The sequence below is a fragment of the Rhipicephalus sanguineus genome, chromosome 4, assembly GCF_013339695.2.
Source record: "Rhipicephalus sanguineus isolate Rsan-2018 chromosome 4, BIME_Rsan_1.4, whole genome shotgun sequence".
NCBI classification, from domain to species: domain Eukaryota; kingdom Metazoa; phylum Arthropoda; class Arachnida; order Ixodida; family Ixodidae; genus Rhipicephalus; species Rhipicephalus sanguineus.
The window spans coordinates 15,878,420-15,893,784 of NC_051179.1; the positions used below are offsets into that span (position 1 = coordinate 15,878,420).

At 48.0% G+C, this 15,365-nt stretch overlaps 1 protein-coding gene across 1 annotated transcript in view; it reads left to right on the plus strand.

Moving 5' to 3' along the window:
• Positions 1–3,680: 3,680 nt before the first annotated feature.
• The window catches only part of LOC119389483 (matrix metalloproteinase-2), a 208,042-nt gene continuing 196,357 nt past the window's right edge, over positions 3,681–15,365 (plus strand). The window contains exon 1 of the mRNA XM_037656768.2: positions 3,681–4,064. Within this exon, the coding sequence (XP_037512696.1) occupies positions 3,909–4,064 (156 nt within the window). The 5' untranslated portion in view covers positions 3,681–3,908. The remainder of the gene's footprint in view (positions 4,065–15,365) is intronic.

Consider the following 15,365-nt stretch of genomic DNA (forward strand, 5'->3'; position numbering starts at 1 on the left):
CCGGGCTTGTCCATTAGGATATTGGCTGGGTATTTGGTTTGACGCGAAATCTCGACACGGATAGATGGTGCGGTCATCGTTCGGTGGCCTGTATCTTCCGATAGAGCACGAAAATGCCGAATTAAGCGTGCAATTCCGAGCTCGGCCGAGCCTGCAAAATGTCCAGAGCCCAGCTGGTCCTTTCTTAAGAAGCACGCAGGTTACGTCACAGCCTTACGTACGATGCTCCGACAAGGAAGAGGAAGGCAACAATTATATTCGTCCGGTAGCACCGATTAAGGTGTTAATGGTAGTGAACAAGAGAACAGGAAGTGACGAGGAGGTGGCGGCGTTTGCATGCATGCATATTCAATCCAGGTGAGAGAATGGCTTTACAGCGAATGCATGCTGACGATGTCACAAAACAAAACTTATGTTGGCAGCTACTTCCGTGAATCCGTATAAGAAATAGGCGGTCATATTTAATCATCGGAACACAATGGAGTCCGCGGGCTGACCGGTCACGGCCGGGGGCACTATACCGTGTATTTCGAAGAGAGCGTTTTACAGTTACCCCGTCGCACGCGTCGCGCGCCGCGGAGAGCGGCCCACTCAGTCAAATGAAATTTATTGGAATGGGCTGCCGCTTCAGGATGCCGCTGTGTTTTGAATACAGAATCAGCAGGCAATGAGAGAGATGAATATTCTTTGGCGAGTGGTGTATTTGGTATAGCCGACTATAAAGTGACCTAACTTGCCATTTTTTCTACGCCTAAGTAAAAAAGAAAGAATGACAAGAAAAAGAAGATGAAAATAATGACATGTATACAGAAGAGATGGGGCGTAGATACGTAAAAAGAAGCACTCGAGAGCGGCGAGGTAAAGCACTGAATAAAAGAGAATTCAACAAAAGATAAACGAGAGGGGTAGCTGGACTTTTTTATTACACCTCTCGATGGATAACTGCCGCTTTTACTGAACCGTACTTACGTTACTGGTATTCGTGTTACAATCTCCTTTGTGCACTTTTGAATTGTCTTTGCGTACACAATGCGTGTTGATATCTTTTCTCGCTTACGTTATTGTTATTTACTTTACTTTATTGTTGTTTACTTTATTCTTGTTTACTCTGTACTGTTGCCTGAAAAGTGAGTGAAAAGCGACGATTAATACACCTGTCTTCCCGTTTTAAGAAGAAGAAATATTTTGCTCCACAACGGGTTATACTATAAACGACGCTAGACGTTTGCATAGAGAATGTGCATAGACGAGCAGCAAAGCTACGTTTAAGCACGGTGACATTCCCTGTTCAACGATTTCTCATCAAACAATGATCGAGAAAGAGAGTGGTGTGTGGCGAATAATTAGATGAATAAAAACTACCACAGCGCTCCCCTCGCTCCGAGAGCGAGAGTTGCCGCTGCCACAAAGAAGATTGATCGGCGTTCATGTGAAGTTTCGAAGCATCGTCGTGAAGCGAAAAGCAGTGAGTTTCAGGGTAATTGTTTACGCATACCTGTACTTTAGCTCATCTGAGTACTTACTGCCAACGCTCTAATATAATGCTACAGTCTAAGCGAAAATATATATTAAGGAACAAACGCCATTTGTACAAGGAAGACATGTATAGGAAAGTACAGTGATTCTTTTTTTTATTAATTGTATATAAGTAGAGGTTGGTGCCAATGCGTGGGGCCGGCTACTCTTCTTCTCTAGCATACGAGTAGCCGTCGCGAAGTATGGAACAAGCACAAAACTACACAACGGCACTCACGCGCTCAGTCCCAGTTCGCCAATACAAAAAACTGTCCGCTCAACACAGAAGTTTATAAAACACAAATACTCACACAAACGAAATGTCCACCCATAACATAAAAAGTTCACATTGTTTGTTACTATCGCAACGGCGTCATCATTACGTTGGAAAGAATGGGCAACATTGTATGCAAGCTTCCCGTACGTAGGATCTTTCAGTTAATTTCATTTGGGCGCCATCAAACGTCACAGGGCGAGTGAAACGTGGTCAGGTGAGAAAATGAAGTTGAGGGTAGGCCTTCATTTTATTGTATTTTGAGTGTTCTAGGCTGAATAACTTCGGACTGCGTGCTCCTATCGCTGCCGTTCTTGCTGCACTAATCTCTTCAGCCTTCGATCTACGCAACCCGCAAGTAAAAAATGTAAAACAGTGAGGTCTGGAAAAGTGTTAGAGGGTCCCTTTAAGTGCCGAACTCTGACTGCAACGTTTTTACAAAAAAAAATTCTGCACAAACACGAAATTACAAGAAACATGTGGCCTTGAATACCGGTTGATAATGATGCTAACAAAATTTGTCAGATCTGCGTGATATTTTTTATTCCTCCAAAGCGTGAACTAGTGCGCGCGCCGCAATACTTTGCGGTAATACGCGATATCGGTGCTTTTGGGATCCAGACAGAGTACACAGCTAGGTTAGAGTATAATTAGCAAGGAAGTTATCGATGATTGCCGATATACCACGCGGCGATAGCGGATACGCGAAATATTCGAAGTGTGATTTTCCGTTTGAATATGATGCCCTACTCAAGATGGCCGGCCTCCCGCTCACGAAACTATTGAGCGGAGGGCATACGCTCGCAAAAAACAGCGAGGATGTAGTACGGGGGTGATGGGCGAATTGGAAAAGTGTCGTCAGTCCATGCACTTTTATAGCGCTGCCACTTAAGGCGGCGAATAAGTGTGGGGAAGCGCACTTTCAAAGAACTCGTTCTTGGCATGATTGGTGGCGTGGAATCCCGTTAACACGATTCCGCATATCATGTTTCTATAGACCCTGCAGACTTCGCGTAGGAGCAATCTATTTTCATACGGTTAATGATGTTCACCTGAAAGTGGGATTGCAGATGAACGTTTTCACCGGTATTGGCAGGCGTTCGCAAGGTTCTCCATTAGCGGGAGCAAAGTTTTACCGCACACACACCCTTCACGCATACACTGCGCCACTGGTCGAGTACGAAAGAAAACAAGCTTCGCGAAGGATGCAAAAGCTGAACTGAAGCAATGACGCGGTGCTCACAACGACCTGCCTCTGGTTCACGGCTTTCTGCGGGAAAGGGGGGAAGTAAACACGTCCTCGGCTGCCATTGTCGTCAGGAACCTGTAAGGCCATAACCCTGCACATTAAACAATTACGGGACAGATCCAACTTAGTAGAGTATAGGGAAGACTAGGCGCCGTCCTTGAATGATTAGGTGTGGCCGGCCGCCCCTCCTATAATCGAACGCCTATATTCGAAAAATATGGCCTCAAAGTATCACACCGAGGTTCTAAAGGTAGTGAGAGAAACGTAAATATGAGAAATGATAATATTTAGTAAACTGCGCTGGTAAACAGAGTTCAAAATAGGAGTTCTCTGTTTGGAGGCCCCCAGAAAACACTTTGGAAGTCGCGTCACCGTAACTCGTCATCGTGGACGCAGACTTGCCAGTGAAATAATCCAATACCGATGTGTACACAGAGTCGCTAATCTTTAAGGACTTTAGGGTCGTCAGAAAAGTTGCGTGTGCCCACATTGTCGAAGGCCGTACACCTCCGGGAAAGCTGAGACGCGATCGAAGTTTCAAAGGGCGCGCGCGAGTGATGGCTGACGTCACGGTGACGTCAAGCCCCGCCCATGGCCGAAAAGCGATGAGGGTCCCGCGCCGGCGCCTGTGCGCGCAGCCGACTGCCGCCTGCGGACGAGAGACTCGCAAGCCTCCGCCGGAGCCGGTCGCCTGGGCGTCGACGGAGGAGAGCGCGGGTGCGTGCGTCCGTCGCCGCTGCTGGGACGAAGATGTGCGCGCGAAACGGGACGACACGCGGGGAAGTGGGCTTCTAGCTTGAGGCATGGCGCACGCTGGCCGACCGAGTCGACGACAGCAGAGAGGGACGCCGCGCCGCTAGACTTAGGCAAATGCAGGGTCCCGTCGGCCAGAGGTGCCGGCGGAGCGGCCCGTCAGCGCGGAGGACGCGGCAGGCCGCCTTCCAGCTGCTGCTGCTGATGACGATGACCGTGGCGACGACGTCCGAGGCGCGCCCGGCAACGGAGGTCTCGGATGCGGATGCTCTGGTGAGTGGCGGCACTATGCAGAGACACTTTCACTCTAGTCACTAGTCCCATGGGAATTGAACGCATGGGAATTAACTACGCACGATTTTATGTCCATGGCCGGAAAAAACTATGCCGCAAAGTAACCTTAGACCTTTTTCTCGAACTCGTGAGTACTGTCATGTTCGAGAGTGACGGAAGGTCACGGCGCGTTCGTCAACAACAGTGACATGACCGGCCAAACAGGCCGCAAGCTTACGGTGTCTGAAATCCGTGTATGTCATTTGTAGTAGGGATTCATTCATTTTTCCGGGTATTCGCCTCCGGCATGCATTTCCTAACCGGGACTTCTTTACAGCTTCTACAGTAGAGTCGCGAACCGGTTGCGCTAACCGCAACATTGGAGCCTATCGGGCGCCTTATTTTAACGTGTCTCAAGCTGTTGTCCCAGAAGGGTCAAATGCGCACCGCTTCGTGCATTGCACTCCATACTTGACGTCAAGTCGCTTTCTCTTGCATGTAGGTGAAGTCTGCTTGCGGGAAAGTGAGATCTGCCGGTGCTGCGTGGAACTGAATGTGTTTGGCGTTCAAATATTAGAAACACTCGCACGAACGACGTCGGAGTAAGCACGCTGTACTCTTGAGTCAAGGGCACATAGCTGCTTTAGCATCAACAGCGTGTATGCGCGCGAGCATGTTGAGTGAGAGCACGCCACGAAATGCGAACACAATGCAGGCACCATTACAAGCGTGCAACTGCAGCCTTCAGCACTGGACAGGGAGGCTAGCTTTTGAAACATCCTTTGATCACTGAAGGAAACTTGACAGTATAGAAGAAGGCTACCCGTATTGTTTTAGTAGTTACCTTTTAAAAAGTGATTTGTTTTGGCCTTGCACAACCTACACTGTCAATCAATGGGACAGAGTTTTGGCTTGTTTCGTCTACCCTTGTCTTCCGTATGTTCGCGATCCAGAAATTCCGTTTATATTTGCGTAATGCTGTAAATGGTCTCCTTCATGGGTCAAGGAAATAGGTAGGCCGAGTACAGCCGCATCATTGGTGATTTGAACCACACATAATGGTGATGACTGCGAGGAGACCACTTCATTGCACTTTGAAGTGCCCCTAACAGCCTGCGGAAGGCTGGAAACTTTCGCGCCCATTTGCGTTTTCAAAACACGGCACTTATTCGACTTTAGTCTGGGCGCTGGTGAGACGTCACTGCACCCGACCTCTGTATCGTATTCTTTCTCAGACTAAAATCACTCCAGCGCTGCGGAGTCGAGAGCGGCAGCTTTAGACAATAACTTGTCGAATCAACGCACATTTTCGCTAGTACGAGTGATTTTGACTGGCATTGGCACTGTCGTTGGGCAATCACGGCAGCCATCGATAAGCGACAAACCAGGTGCCTGCCACTTGTAGGCCATTAGGGCAAACCCGCAGAGCGTAAAAGTTTAAGCACGGCATAAATATACTCCTATATATCAGCGCTCACTGCAACCATCAGTGAAAGGGCGAGTGCGACGGTTTCTTCAATGTCAGATTACGTGTTCAATCACGCATCGACAGCCGGAAAGTTCTTCGTTGAGGAAATGTAATTCTTTCGCTGGAACTCTGATTTCGCTATATCCTGTTTTCGGCGCCGCCGTGTCTCTTGGCTTTAGATCTGCAGGCGTAGATAGCAGAAAGCGTATAAGCTGCGTCGTTTCGACGTTGGGTTCTGCCTTCACGCTCCAACAGGAGCGCAGGTTTTGATGACAGCGTTTCGTCACCGGAGAGCGATTTCTCGCTGGTTGCGCGGTAACGTGCTTCGACGCATACTTTCTTTCTCAGGCCCTGCTCGCTTTCGCGACATGACGAAGCAGGGCGCTCCGCACGCGCATCTCCATTTCACGGCGCATACACAATGCACACAGCGTAGCGACGAAACCGCATGGTGTACGTACACCACACGGTGTACGTACGAGTGCACCGCATGGTGTATATCGCATGGTGTGCGTACAAGTCTAAAAAATGGAGAGGCTTCCCTCGCCACGTCAAACGCGAAATATCTCGCTTGCAGTGCGAATTCCGTTTCCTCACTACCGAGAGTCACGGAAGGGTGCGGACCGTTTTTCCAGAGCGAAGTTGCACAAACTTCCTGAGCAGCCGGACTGCGTCGCCGTGTCTTTCTGGGAAGTGCGGTGTGTCGCCGAAGCGCGCGTCTTTAATTCATGGGCGAAGAGAACGACCTTCCATGGCCGGAAGAGAAAGAGCCGACGATTAGGGCGGTCGTTTAGAAAAGACCGTCTCCGCTGGATCGGTTCTGCTCGGATGCAGCAAAAGGCGCGTGCGAACGAATGAAATCCCGCCGTCGCCGAGAGTACACACTGCGCCGGCACTCGCTTCTGACGGGATAGTTTAAATGGGCCGTGAAGAGACCCTTTGTCAAAGCTGCGGTTTCTGCCTGCGTTAGGGGGGATTTTGTTTATATGTATAACGTAATGGCTTCGCGAAGTCGGGTTTTGCAAGCCCCGCGCGCAGGAAGCAGTAATTTTAAAGACGGAGTGGCAGCACGAAGACGGGCGTGGAGGAACGTAGGCCCCGGTGCCCGCTTTGTGAGTGTACGTCGATTACTCGCGCTTCTGCGTCTTCCTGTTCGGCCATTTCGAAATTATTCATTCATGACCAAGCTATAGTCCAATCGATGATCCTCAGGGAGGAGCCGCGCAGTTTCCAAGCGCAGTCCACAATACGTAAATGTGACCGAGAAAGCGATTGAGATAAAATAATTTCAAAAAAAAAAAGAAGGGAAGGAAGGTGCGCGAAGGCTCATTGCAACGTAGCGCCCAGTTTCGCTAACCTGAACTAGGAGAAAGCAGAAGCTAACCGGTAAATATGTTTCTGCATGACAGCCCGACTCGGAAGCGTAGTAATAGCGCCTTACCGTACCACATGACGCAAATTATAATGTATATCATAAATATATATAGATGCGTCAACTGTTGTAGGCATCTCAAGAGAGTTCTCTCGAAGTACAACATTATCGCCGATTTCATAGTACACTGTGATGATCCACATTGAATAAAATGAGTATCCAACAGCGAAGGACTCACAACATTGCTACGAGGCGTCATTGAGAATGGTCGAAATGTTTAAACCAACGCTGGTGGGTGAAGCGCACAAGTTAGTTGTGGTGTAACCAAGGCAATGTAAGCATTGATGTACCTCTGGTACTTTATAGCGCAACCACGCTGCTTCTCCTCACTCTTTTTTATAAATGTTGTTCTTGTTAATGCGCACTGTTTGGACGAACGCGGAAACAGGCCAATGATAGCTTTCGGTTCTAGTAGTGACTAAATAATGACGTAAAAAGAAAACGCAGAAATAAGAACTTTTTAGCAAAGTATTAAGGATCCATCTTCTGTCGACTTTAACCGAGTTGGGATACTTTTAAGAAGATTGCGAAAGGTAAAATGCGAGATGCAGAGATAAAGCGAAGAAAGAGAGAAAGGGATTAGGAGAGGGAAGCTGCGAAGCAATGTTTGGTCCCACCGTTGCATAATGGCAGTGGTTCGAATGAGCCACAACGGCCGGTCATCACTAAGGCCGTTTCGTAATGCCGCGTGGTGGCAGGTCTAACCTTGTGCGAATGGAAACAGCCCAGGAAATTACTGCAAATGCCTGCTCAACTCAAGTGCGTACAAAAATACTAAAGGAGATATCCTGCCATTTAAGTTCCTATTTATGCGCACTAGTGTAGCAGTGTATATGACTACTAATAATTGCTGGGATTTAACGTCCTAAAGTGAATATATGTCTACAAAAAAAAAGGCGTATAAAATTACTATTCCTCGACGTAATTTGTACCAAGTATCCCGTCACGCGACTCCTGTCCGATCACCACCAGTATGCACGTGTACACAGCTAGAACAAACTGAGACAAAGCCTTTATTAAGTTTACTTTTTTTATTTACGAGCCCCGCCTACGCGAGCTAAGCTACACTTCATCATGGCGCATGTCACACAGAACGAAGCGGGTTATTCTTGCCCGTTTGTTCGAAATGCGTGTGAAATAAAAGCAGCAGACGGGTTGCTTGTTTTATGTCGTCGTCCTAACTTTACAAACACGTCATAGAGTTGACGTGCTTGTTTATAATAATAATAATAATAATAATAATAATAATAATAATAATAATAATAATAATAATAATAATAATAATAATAATAATAATAATAATAATAATAAACTTATTTTTACGTGGCCGGGATTCTTAGTGTACCTCGATTTCCAAACAGTGTAGAGTGGAAACGCGCTGTGCAAACGTTGTTTATATGTTTATTATCGCGGACTAAGCTGACATCGTCTCTCGAAAGAATTAACGAATAAATAAGTGCCACGAAGGTGCACGCTTACATTTTATAACGCATGAAAAAGCTGCCACAAAACTTCGTTCACAATGACTCCGAAGTTCCTCAATTTTGTTGCGGTCGATACAGCGTTGCCCGTCGGGATTTCCAGTGATGTCATCGGGTTCCGCTATTTTCTTTCTTCCTTCCTTTAGTAGTCAAATTATACACAAGTGCGCGACCGCGCCTTCAGCATCGCTCGTAGCTTTGGTGACGTCAGCGTGTAGATCATCTTCAGGCTCGAACGCTCGCTCGAAAACGATGCCACAGCGAAGACGAAGAGCAGAACAAGGGCGCACGACGGTGTTTTTTGGTTTGTGAACCTCTGTCCGTCCCCACTAATGCACATAATTCGAAGGGTGTGGGCTCGGATCCCACCGAAAAAACGGGTGCTTTCCGTCCACTTTAATTCCGTTCAATATAGGTCGTAATGATTACACTACAGTTAAAACAACAAATAATGTCCCTTAACGAGACCCTCGAAGAATTCCTCTTTTTTCGTTTATATATTTTGTTTACCCTGCGGTGTAGTGTGAAGCAAAGCGAAAGAACGAAAGCACTTATGTGACACGACGACGCACATAGTCTCGTCCCTGGATAACAGTTGGCAGAGTTTTGGAGGAGGTGACGTCAGGTCCCCCTGTCTTTATTTCTTTTTCTCGTTTTAATTGCTTGCGTTGTCTTGAATTAGCCAGGATGAAAGCAGCACGGTCTTTTGTTCCGTTAGGGTGGAAGAACGCGAGAATGTTGGCAACGTCGCATCTTTCGTTAGCAGCACGACAAGCGACACGGGAGAGGGAACGAGAAAGAACGCTTGTTTTCGCTACTGTTGCATAAATTAATTCGGAAGAACTCCCCGTTTTGCTTTGGCACAATCTCAACTTCGTGCTTGAGCAGGAAACTCAAGGCAGCCGTGTGGGCACGCTTAGCTGTTGTTCTTCATGGTGCGGTGAGGTAATGCATCCTAAAAAACTCTCCCTGTCTGGAATTCGTTGTTTCAAGAGACAGAGAGGTTTCATTACAGAAAGGCAGGTCGTTGCTTCAAGCCCGTGACACAGTCTTCCCAGTCTGTCAGTACCAGTCTTCTATCAACGCAAAATGTCAATGTCAATGTCAATGCATCCCGCAAAGACATTTGAAAATGTGTGCAACACACTATAGCAAGAAGCCTCGTCGTGGCAGTTTCTACCTGTCATATTTTAGGGGCGAAGCTCCTTAAGGCGGCACCCGTTCGTCCCTCGTAGTCGTAGTCGTAGTAGTCGTAGTGCGTAACCAGTCTTACGCTTTCACCTCCAAGGTGGTGCCGGTGGGAGATTTTTCCTGTGCGTTGTTGAACAATAAAAAATTCGCAGCGTGCGCGTTAACTAAAAGCCGAATTCTTCTGTCTCTCATTCCCCATTAGCAGCCATTGGCATGTTCCAGTAGGAAACGTTAGTAGAAGTAGAAGTGTAAGTGTTAGCTAAAAGCCGACTTCTTCTGTCTCTCATTCCCATTAGCAGCCATTGTTTACCTCCAAGGTAGTGCCTGGTGAGATTTCTCCTGTGCGTGATTAAACAATAAAAATTTTGTTCAAAACGCCGTTGATTGATGAAATAAACCAACGAAAGACGCCAGATGTTTCTAAAGCAAAACGAAAAGACGCCAGCTGCTTAACGAAAGACGCCAGATGTTTTCTAAAGCAATGGTTTTCTAAACAATGAAAATTCACAGCGTACATGTAAAATTAAAGTGAGCTGCAAGTCGTCATAACTCATCGAACCTTTAGTATAAACGCGCCCGATCTCACGTCGGTGATGATGTACTGGGCAGAATTCACGGAAGATTCACGGTTTATCGATGAACCTCCGCACCTTCGCCCACTCATCATCATTCACTCCGTGGATATGCTGTGATTTTTTTTATTGTTCGCCAGAACATTCCAAACGCTATGTAGTGAAGCACACATATCCAATTGTCTCTTCGCGGCCACTTTTAAATAAAGCAGGTACTTCCGCCATGCGGATGTTCATGCCAGCATCTGTTCCATGTGTTTCCTTAAGAGCGGCCTTAACGATTCGAAATCCACATGCTGGAGCACTGCCTTTATGGTGACCGAAGTTCGAGGGCGCAGATTTTTAGCGTTGAATTAAGAAAACCGTGTGTACGGCTCGAGATAAGACAGGTGACAATATCTACGCGTTATCGCTGTATAGGACTCCGATATGTGCGCTTGCCGCTTGCATAAACACCGGCTTCACTTCCACGTATCGGGCTGTAACCCGCAGTGCACACTAAACACTTAATTAGCGCCATTGTATAGCTGTATAAAGGGTGCTTTGTTTGTGCCATAGTTATGAACCTCCCACTCAATGGGTGACATTGAATCGTTTATGGGAGGACGAATACAGTTTTATACATCAGGCCACTTTTTGTGACAAGTAAACATGATGCTACCTGCGACTAATAGAAACCAACGCTTCTCGAAATGGACATTACTAGCTCTAGCGATCAAACTCTCAAGTTGGATATTTCGGTGCTCCCGAGGTGGCCATAAATAATATGAAGTTTTTAGCTTCGGTTTCTCTCATCGTACCCAAGTGTGAACTCGATGTCGTGTGTCGTGTACCGAAAATAAAACCCTTTTTATTCCTCGAGAAGTACTAGATATGGGACAAAGCAGCATTATTTACGATGTACTAAACACCTTCTAGAGTGTGTGCAGCGCCTGTCGACTGCCACATACAGCGGGGATTATCTAAGAGTAGAAAAGATTAAAGCGAAAGAAGAGAACGACGAAACGTGAACGCGCATTCAGGCAAACACAAGCGCAGCAACGATCGTAATCTGTCACGCAATGTCCTTAAAGGCATCTTAACACTCGAACGCACGCAACACCACTTTCGAAGAAAGCGAGTGAGACTCTCTCCCCCGCATCTTGCAGAGGCGATAAGATTTGGAGTCGCGGGAACTCAAGAGACCGCCAAGAAGACTTCCCAGTTCACTACACCTCGACCGGAGCTTCTGGGACGACCGATAAGACTCCGCGTCGGCAACGCGCTTGTTTACTTTGCCATGCTCTTCGCGCGCGTGATGACGGAGACAGCAGGGCTGTTCCTTCATTTAGCCGGATTCGTTCGCCGAGGTAAGCGACGCGGTAGTCGCACTTTCTCCGCGCTACGCGAGTCAGTTTTGCTCGCGTTTAGTAAGCGAAGCAAAACGAAAAAAAAAGAAAGCAAAAGGTGCGCGAAAAGAAGGAAGCGATTTGGGAGAACCAGCGCGCTAAAAGAACCGGTAGGATTATCGGACGCCCTTCAGTGTTTGTCCAAGCATCCAGGGTCTTTAAAGGCGCGCTACTTTATAGACGAATTAAAACGTGAAGGGGAAGCACTTTTCCTTTTCTTTTTTTTTTTCTTCGCCGCGTTTTTCTGAACGCTCGGTTGCTGGCGTAAACATTTTCATCGTCGAGTGCTTTGCAAAACTAGCGCTATCTTTCGAAATTAGTGGTATTTAAGGCGCTGGCCCCGATTATACACCAACGTAAAAAACTATTTTAATGGAGTTTCGCGGAAGTATGTTGTAGTCGCTACAGCTTCGTCACGCCATGCGCCGCGCGGTCTCTTCCTACGCTCTAATGCAAAGTACACTTATGTCTCATTTTTTTCCTTTCCTACCTTTCTGTGCACCCCCACCAGTGCAGGGTAGCAAACCGGGTATATTTCTTCTGGGCGACCTTCCTGCCTTTCACTTAACATTTCTCTCTCTTTTATCTGTTCCACCACTGCACATGTAAAGTTTTGTACCAAACACGTCCTTCTTTATTCGCGCTTTATTATTGCCGTTACGAACAATTTGATGAAGGGTTCGTGCGACTATTCTTACCACTTGTCACCCCGTCATATACGTACAGCAAAATAATACCCTTAAAAGCGTGTACGTTGCGGCGCCGCAGCTTCACAAAGCATTGCAGCTGTTTGTATCTCGTCTTCCGCGTTTTGTTGTGCCCGTCGGCGCACTATATTTATAACATCGAGTATATTTACGAAGTAGCCCCTCAGCGGGTTTTGTCAAATACGTTTCCAAATGCACGAGGAGAGCAAACGTGCATTCTTGCCTATGCCTCCACAACGACGCTGCTCAGTCTCTGCATAGGCGGAATTAACGCTTGGCTGGATGCATTCCATCTCGTTCGCACCTTGTTATCCGAGGGGCGATAAGGTTCACCGTAAAGTTCGTCGTTAGTAATGCATATAACCTCCAGTCGCGCACGCTTGCCGCACGCGAGTGGAGGAAGCGAAGCGGCCAGCGATCGTCGCCCTTTTCGACCCAGATCCTGAAATGCACCGCTGAGTTTGCAAGTGCAGCGTTCCGTCGGCTCGAGAATTTGCCTGCGTGGGCGCTCGCTGCGCTGGAAACCTCGTTAGCGGTGCTTGTGTTACCGTCTGTAATCGCTATAGTATGTTATTCCAAGCTTCCCACCGGCTCGATCACGGCTTGTGGATGTTCACATACCGTTCGTTTACTTTTTTTCCAAGATGAAATGTTGTAGAAATAGCAGCAGCATGTTATTGCCTAGGAAGTACGGGAAATGGCTTGGGACACCGTTTATCTGCCTCGTATTTACCTGCAGAGGCAGAAATTGAAGTAAAGACGGAAGCTTGAAGAGATGAGAAATTCTTGAACACGGGGTGTCACTGGAGCTGACGTTTCGACAAGCGGACTTGTCTTCTCCAAGGCTGCGTATTTACCTGGACACTCGAAGTGCTGCGAGATCGGTCGAGGAGACAACGGTTAGCGGTTGGGCGTAAGGGATGAGGCGAGGGGAAGGCGGAGAGAATAGATTAAGGAACGATTAGAGAGAGATGATGAACTTTAATGACAAGCATGACTCGACGACCTAAGCACGGTTGGGGGTTCAGTGGTGTTATAGTAAAAGAATAAATAGAAAGAAAATAGGGGACATGTTAATAATCATCCGGTTAAAGCCGACCTCGCGGAAGAACTACGAATAAAGAAACGTGAAAAAAAAATGAAGAAAAGAACCATGAGAAGGAAGGAGGAGAATATGTACGTAACGTTCCTGTATAACTATCACCGCTCCAGCCAGGTTGAGAACGGAGTAGTTTATAAACCGCGACGCTCATACGCGCAATCGTCACCTCGCTGTGATGGCATTATAATTGCCAGGCGTACAACTAACTGATTGCCTAAAACGTTCTAAAGTAAGACGCATGGCCTCGCAGCCTCTCAAAGAGAATTCGGGGATAATAAGCGGCTCCTGAGAAGCGACAAGGAGTCGGCAGACAATGGACAATAGGGCCACGAGGTGAATGACGTCGTAAATTGTTCTTCGACACGCGCGCGTGCCTCGCGGGCAGGTGAGCTTCGTGGTTGACGGCTCCTCGCGGCAGCCACTCTGCGCTTCTGCACGCGCAAGCCGTGCTGCTCGGCGTTGCGTGCGTGAGGTTTCGGCGTGGAAGAAGCTCTCCGGGATAAATAACGGGCCCACGGCTGACTCGCCGATGAGGTGAAGCAAGTTACCGCGTTCATGCGGTCTTAAGTGGAACTAAATTACGCTTCTTCTGATGAAAAGACAAAACCTATTAAAAAGACAGTATTCAGTGTTCTTATGGTAAGAGTGAACGAGCTTACCATAAGAGGACGCTTGGCGAGCCATAACAGTAGTGTGCCTCGATGTGTGCAAAACGCGCAACAAAACGCGCATCAAGGCACCCTACATAACAGAAGCAACAACGTCAGGACACGGCAGCGATTTCGTCCAAAAGTTCTCGAAGCAGCACGCCACGACCCCGTGAAGTTTATCGGTGCCCTCTAAAGTTTAGCGAATTATTGGCAAAGAAAGTCCGCGCTAACCCAGTCGTAAACTCACCGTTACGCCACGTAACCTTTCGTAAAGCACTTCTCCCATCCGCGAGAAGCTCACGCGGAGCGCCTCCTGCTGCGTCACAGGGAGCGATATTCGATTTCCGCATTCTCCATTTACCGTGATTGCTGTGCCAGAGTACCTTCCTAGTGCAACATGGCAGGTAGGCCCATACTTACGGGCCACCGTTCATTTATCACGTTGTAAGCACTTTCACGCAACCCGCAGTGCGTGTCGACAAGGGATGCATCCGAACCGGCGGACACTTACGTCCGCGTAAGTACGGCACCTTTCCCCGTTGTGTACCCCGCAACTTGCGCGCTCACCCGCTCGGCGTTCGATAGAACCGGATTCCGTCGCTGTGTGCGTTTGTTGTGCGTTCCCTGAAATAGGACGTTTGCCGCCGGCCACTCGGTGAGTGCGCATCGGTATTACGGGGCCATTCATGAATGAACCGGTCGCTTCCGCGAAGCGAGTGAGACCATCGCGGGGCGCTCGATGAAGTCGGGCCGGGTACACGCAGCCGATGCGTCGGCAGCAAATCGCGTGCCGCGCGATAATTAATGAAATCAGCAGCAGCCGCAGCAGCGCATGTGTAGCAGCTGTCCTGGGATAATAATCGCCGTCGACCCGCGGTCACTGCGTACACATGCGAAGCGGCCGCATTTTCGGGCCAACGCCGCGAGGAGAAGAGGAACAACACCGTCATTTCGGGCTATATCGGTGCACACGACGTCCCGGATTTCTTGATATCAAATTATCTTTTCGTTTGCTTTCCCTTCGGCGAGAATGGTTGTTGCACTGCGGTGTCGCTCGATGATTAATGGAACTGAATAAACACGTTTGCCAGCCGTACACGACGCATCGGCGAAGAAAAAACGTGAGGCGCGCAGCTGCGCTGCGACGAATTATCGCAAATATGCGCGAGAAAATGAGGGGAAAAATCAACGTTTCGTAGCAGGTTTTGCCTGTTCCTCACTCCGCGCTCGGTGAGCGTTTCCTGCATGCCACGGATGGGCAGAAAGAAGCCATCGTATGTACACCATATTCTGTCGAAGAGCCCTCCGTT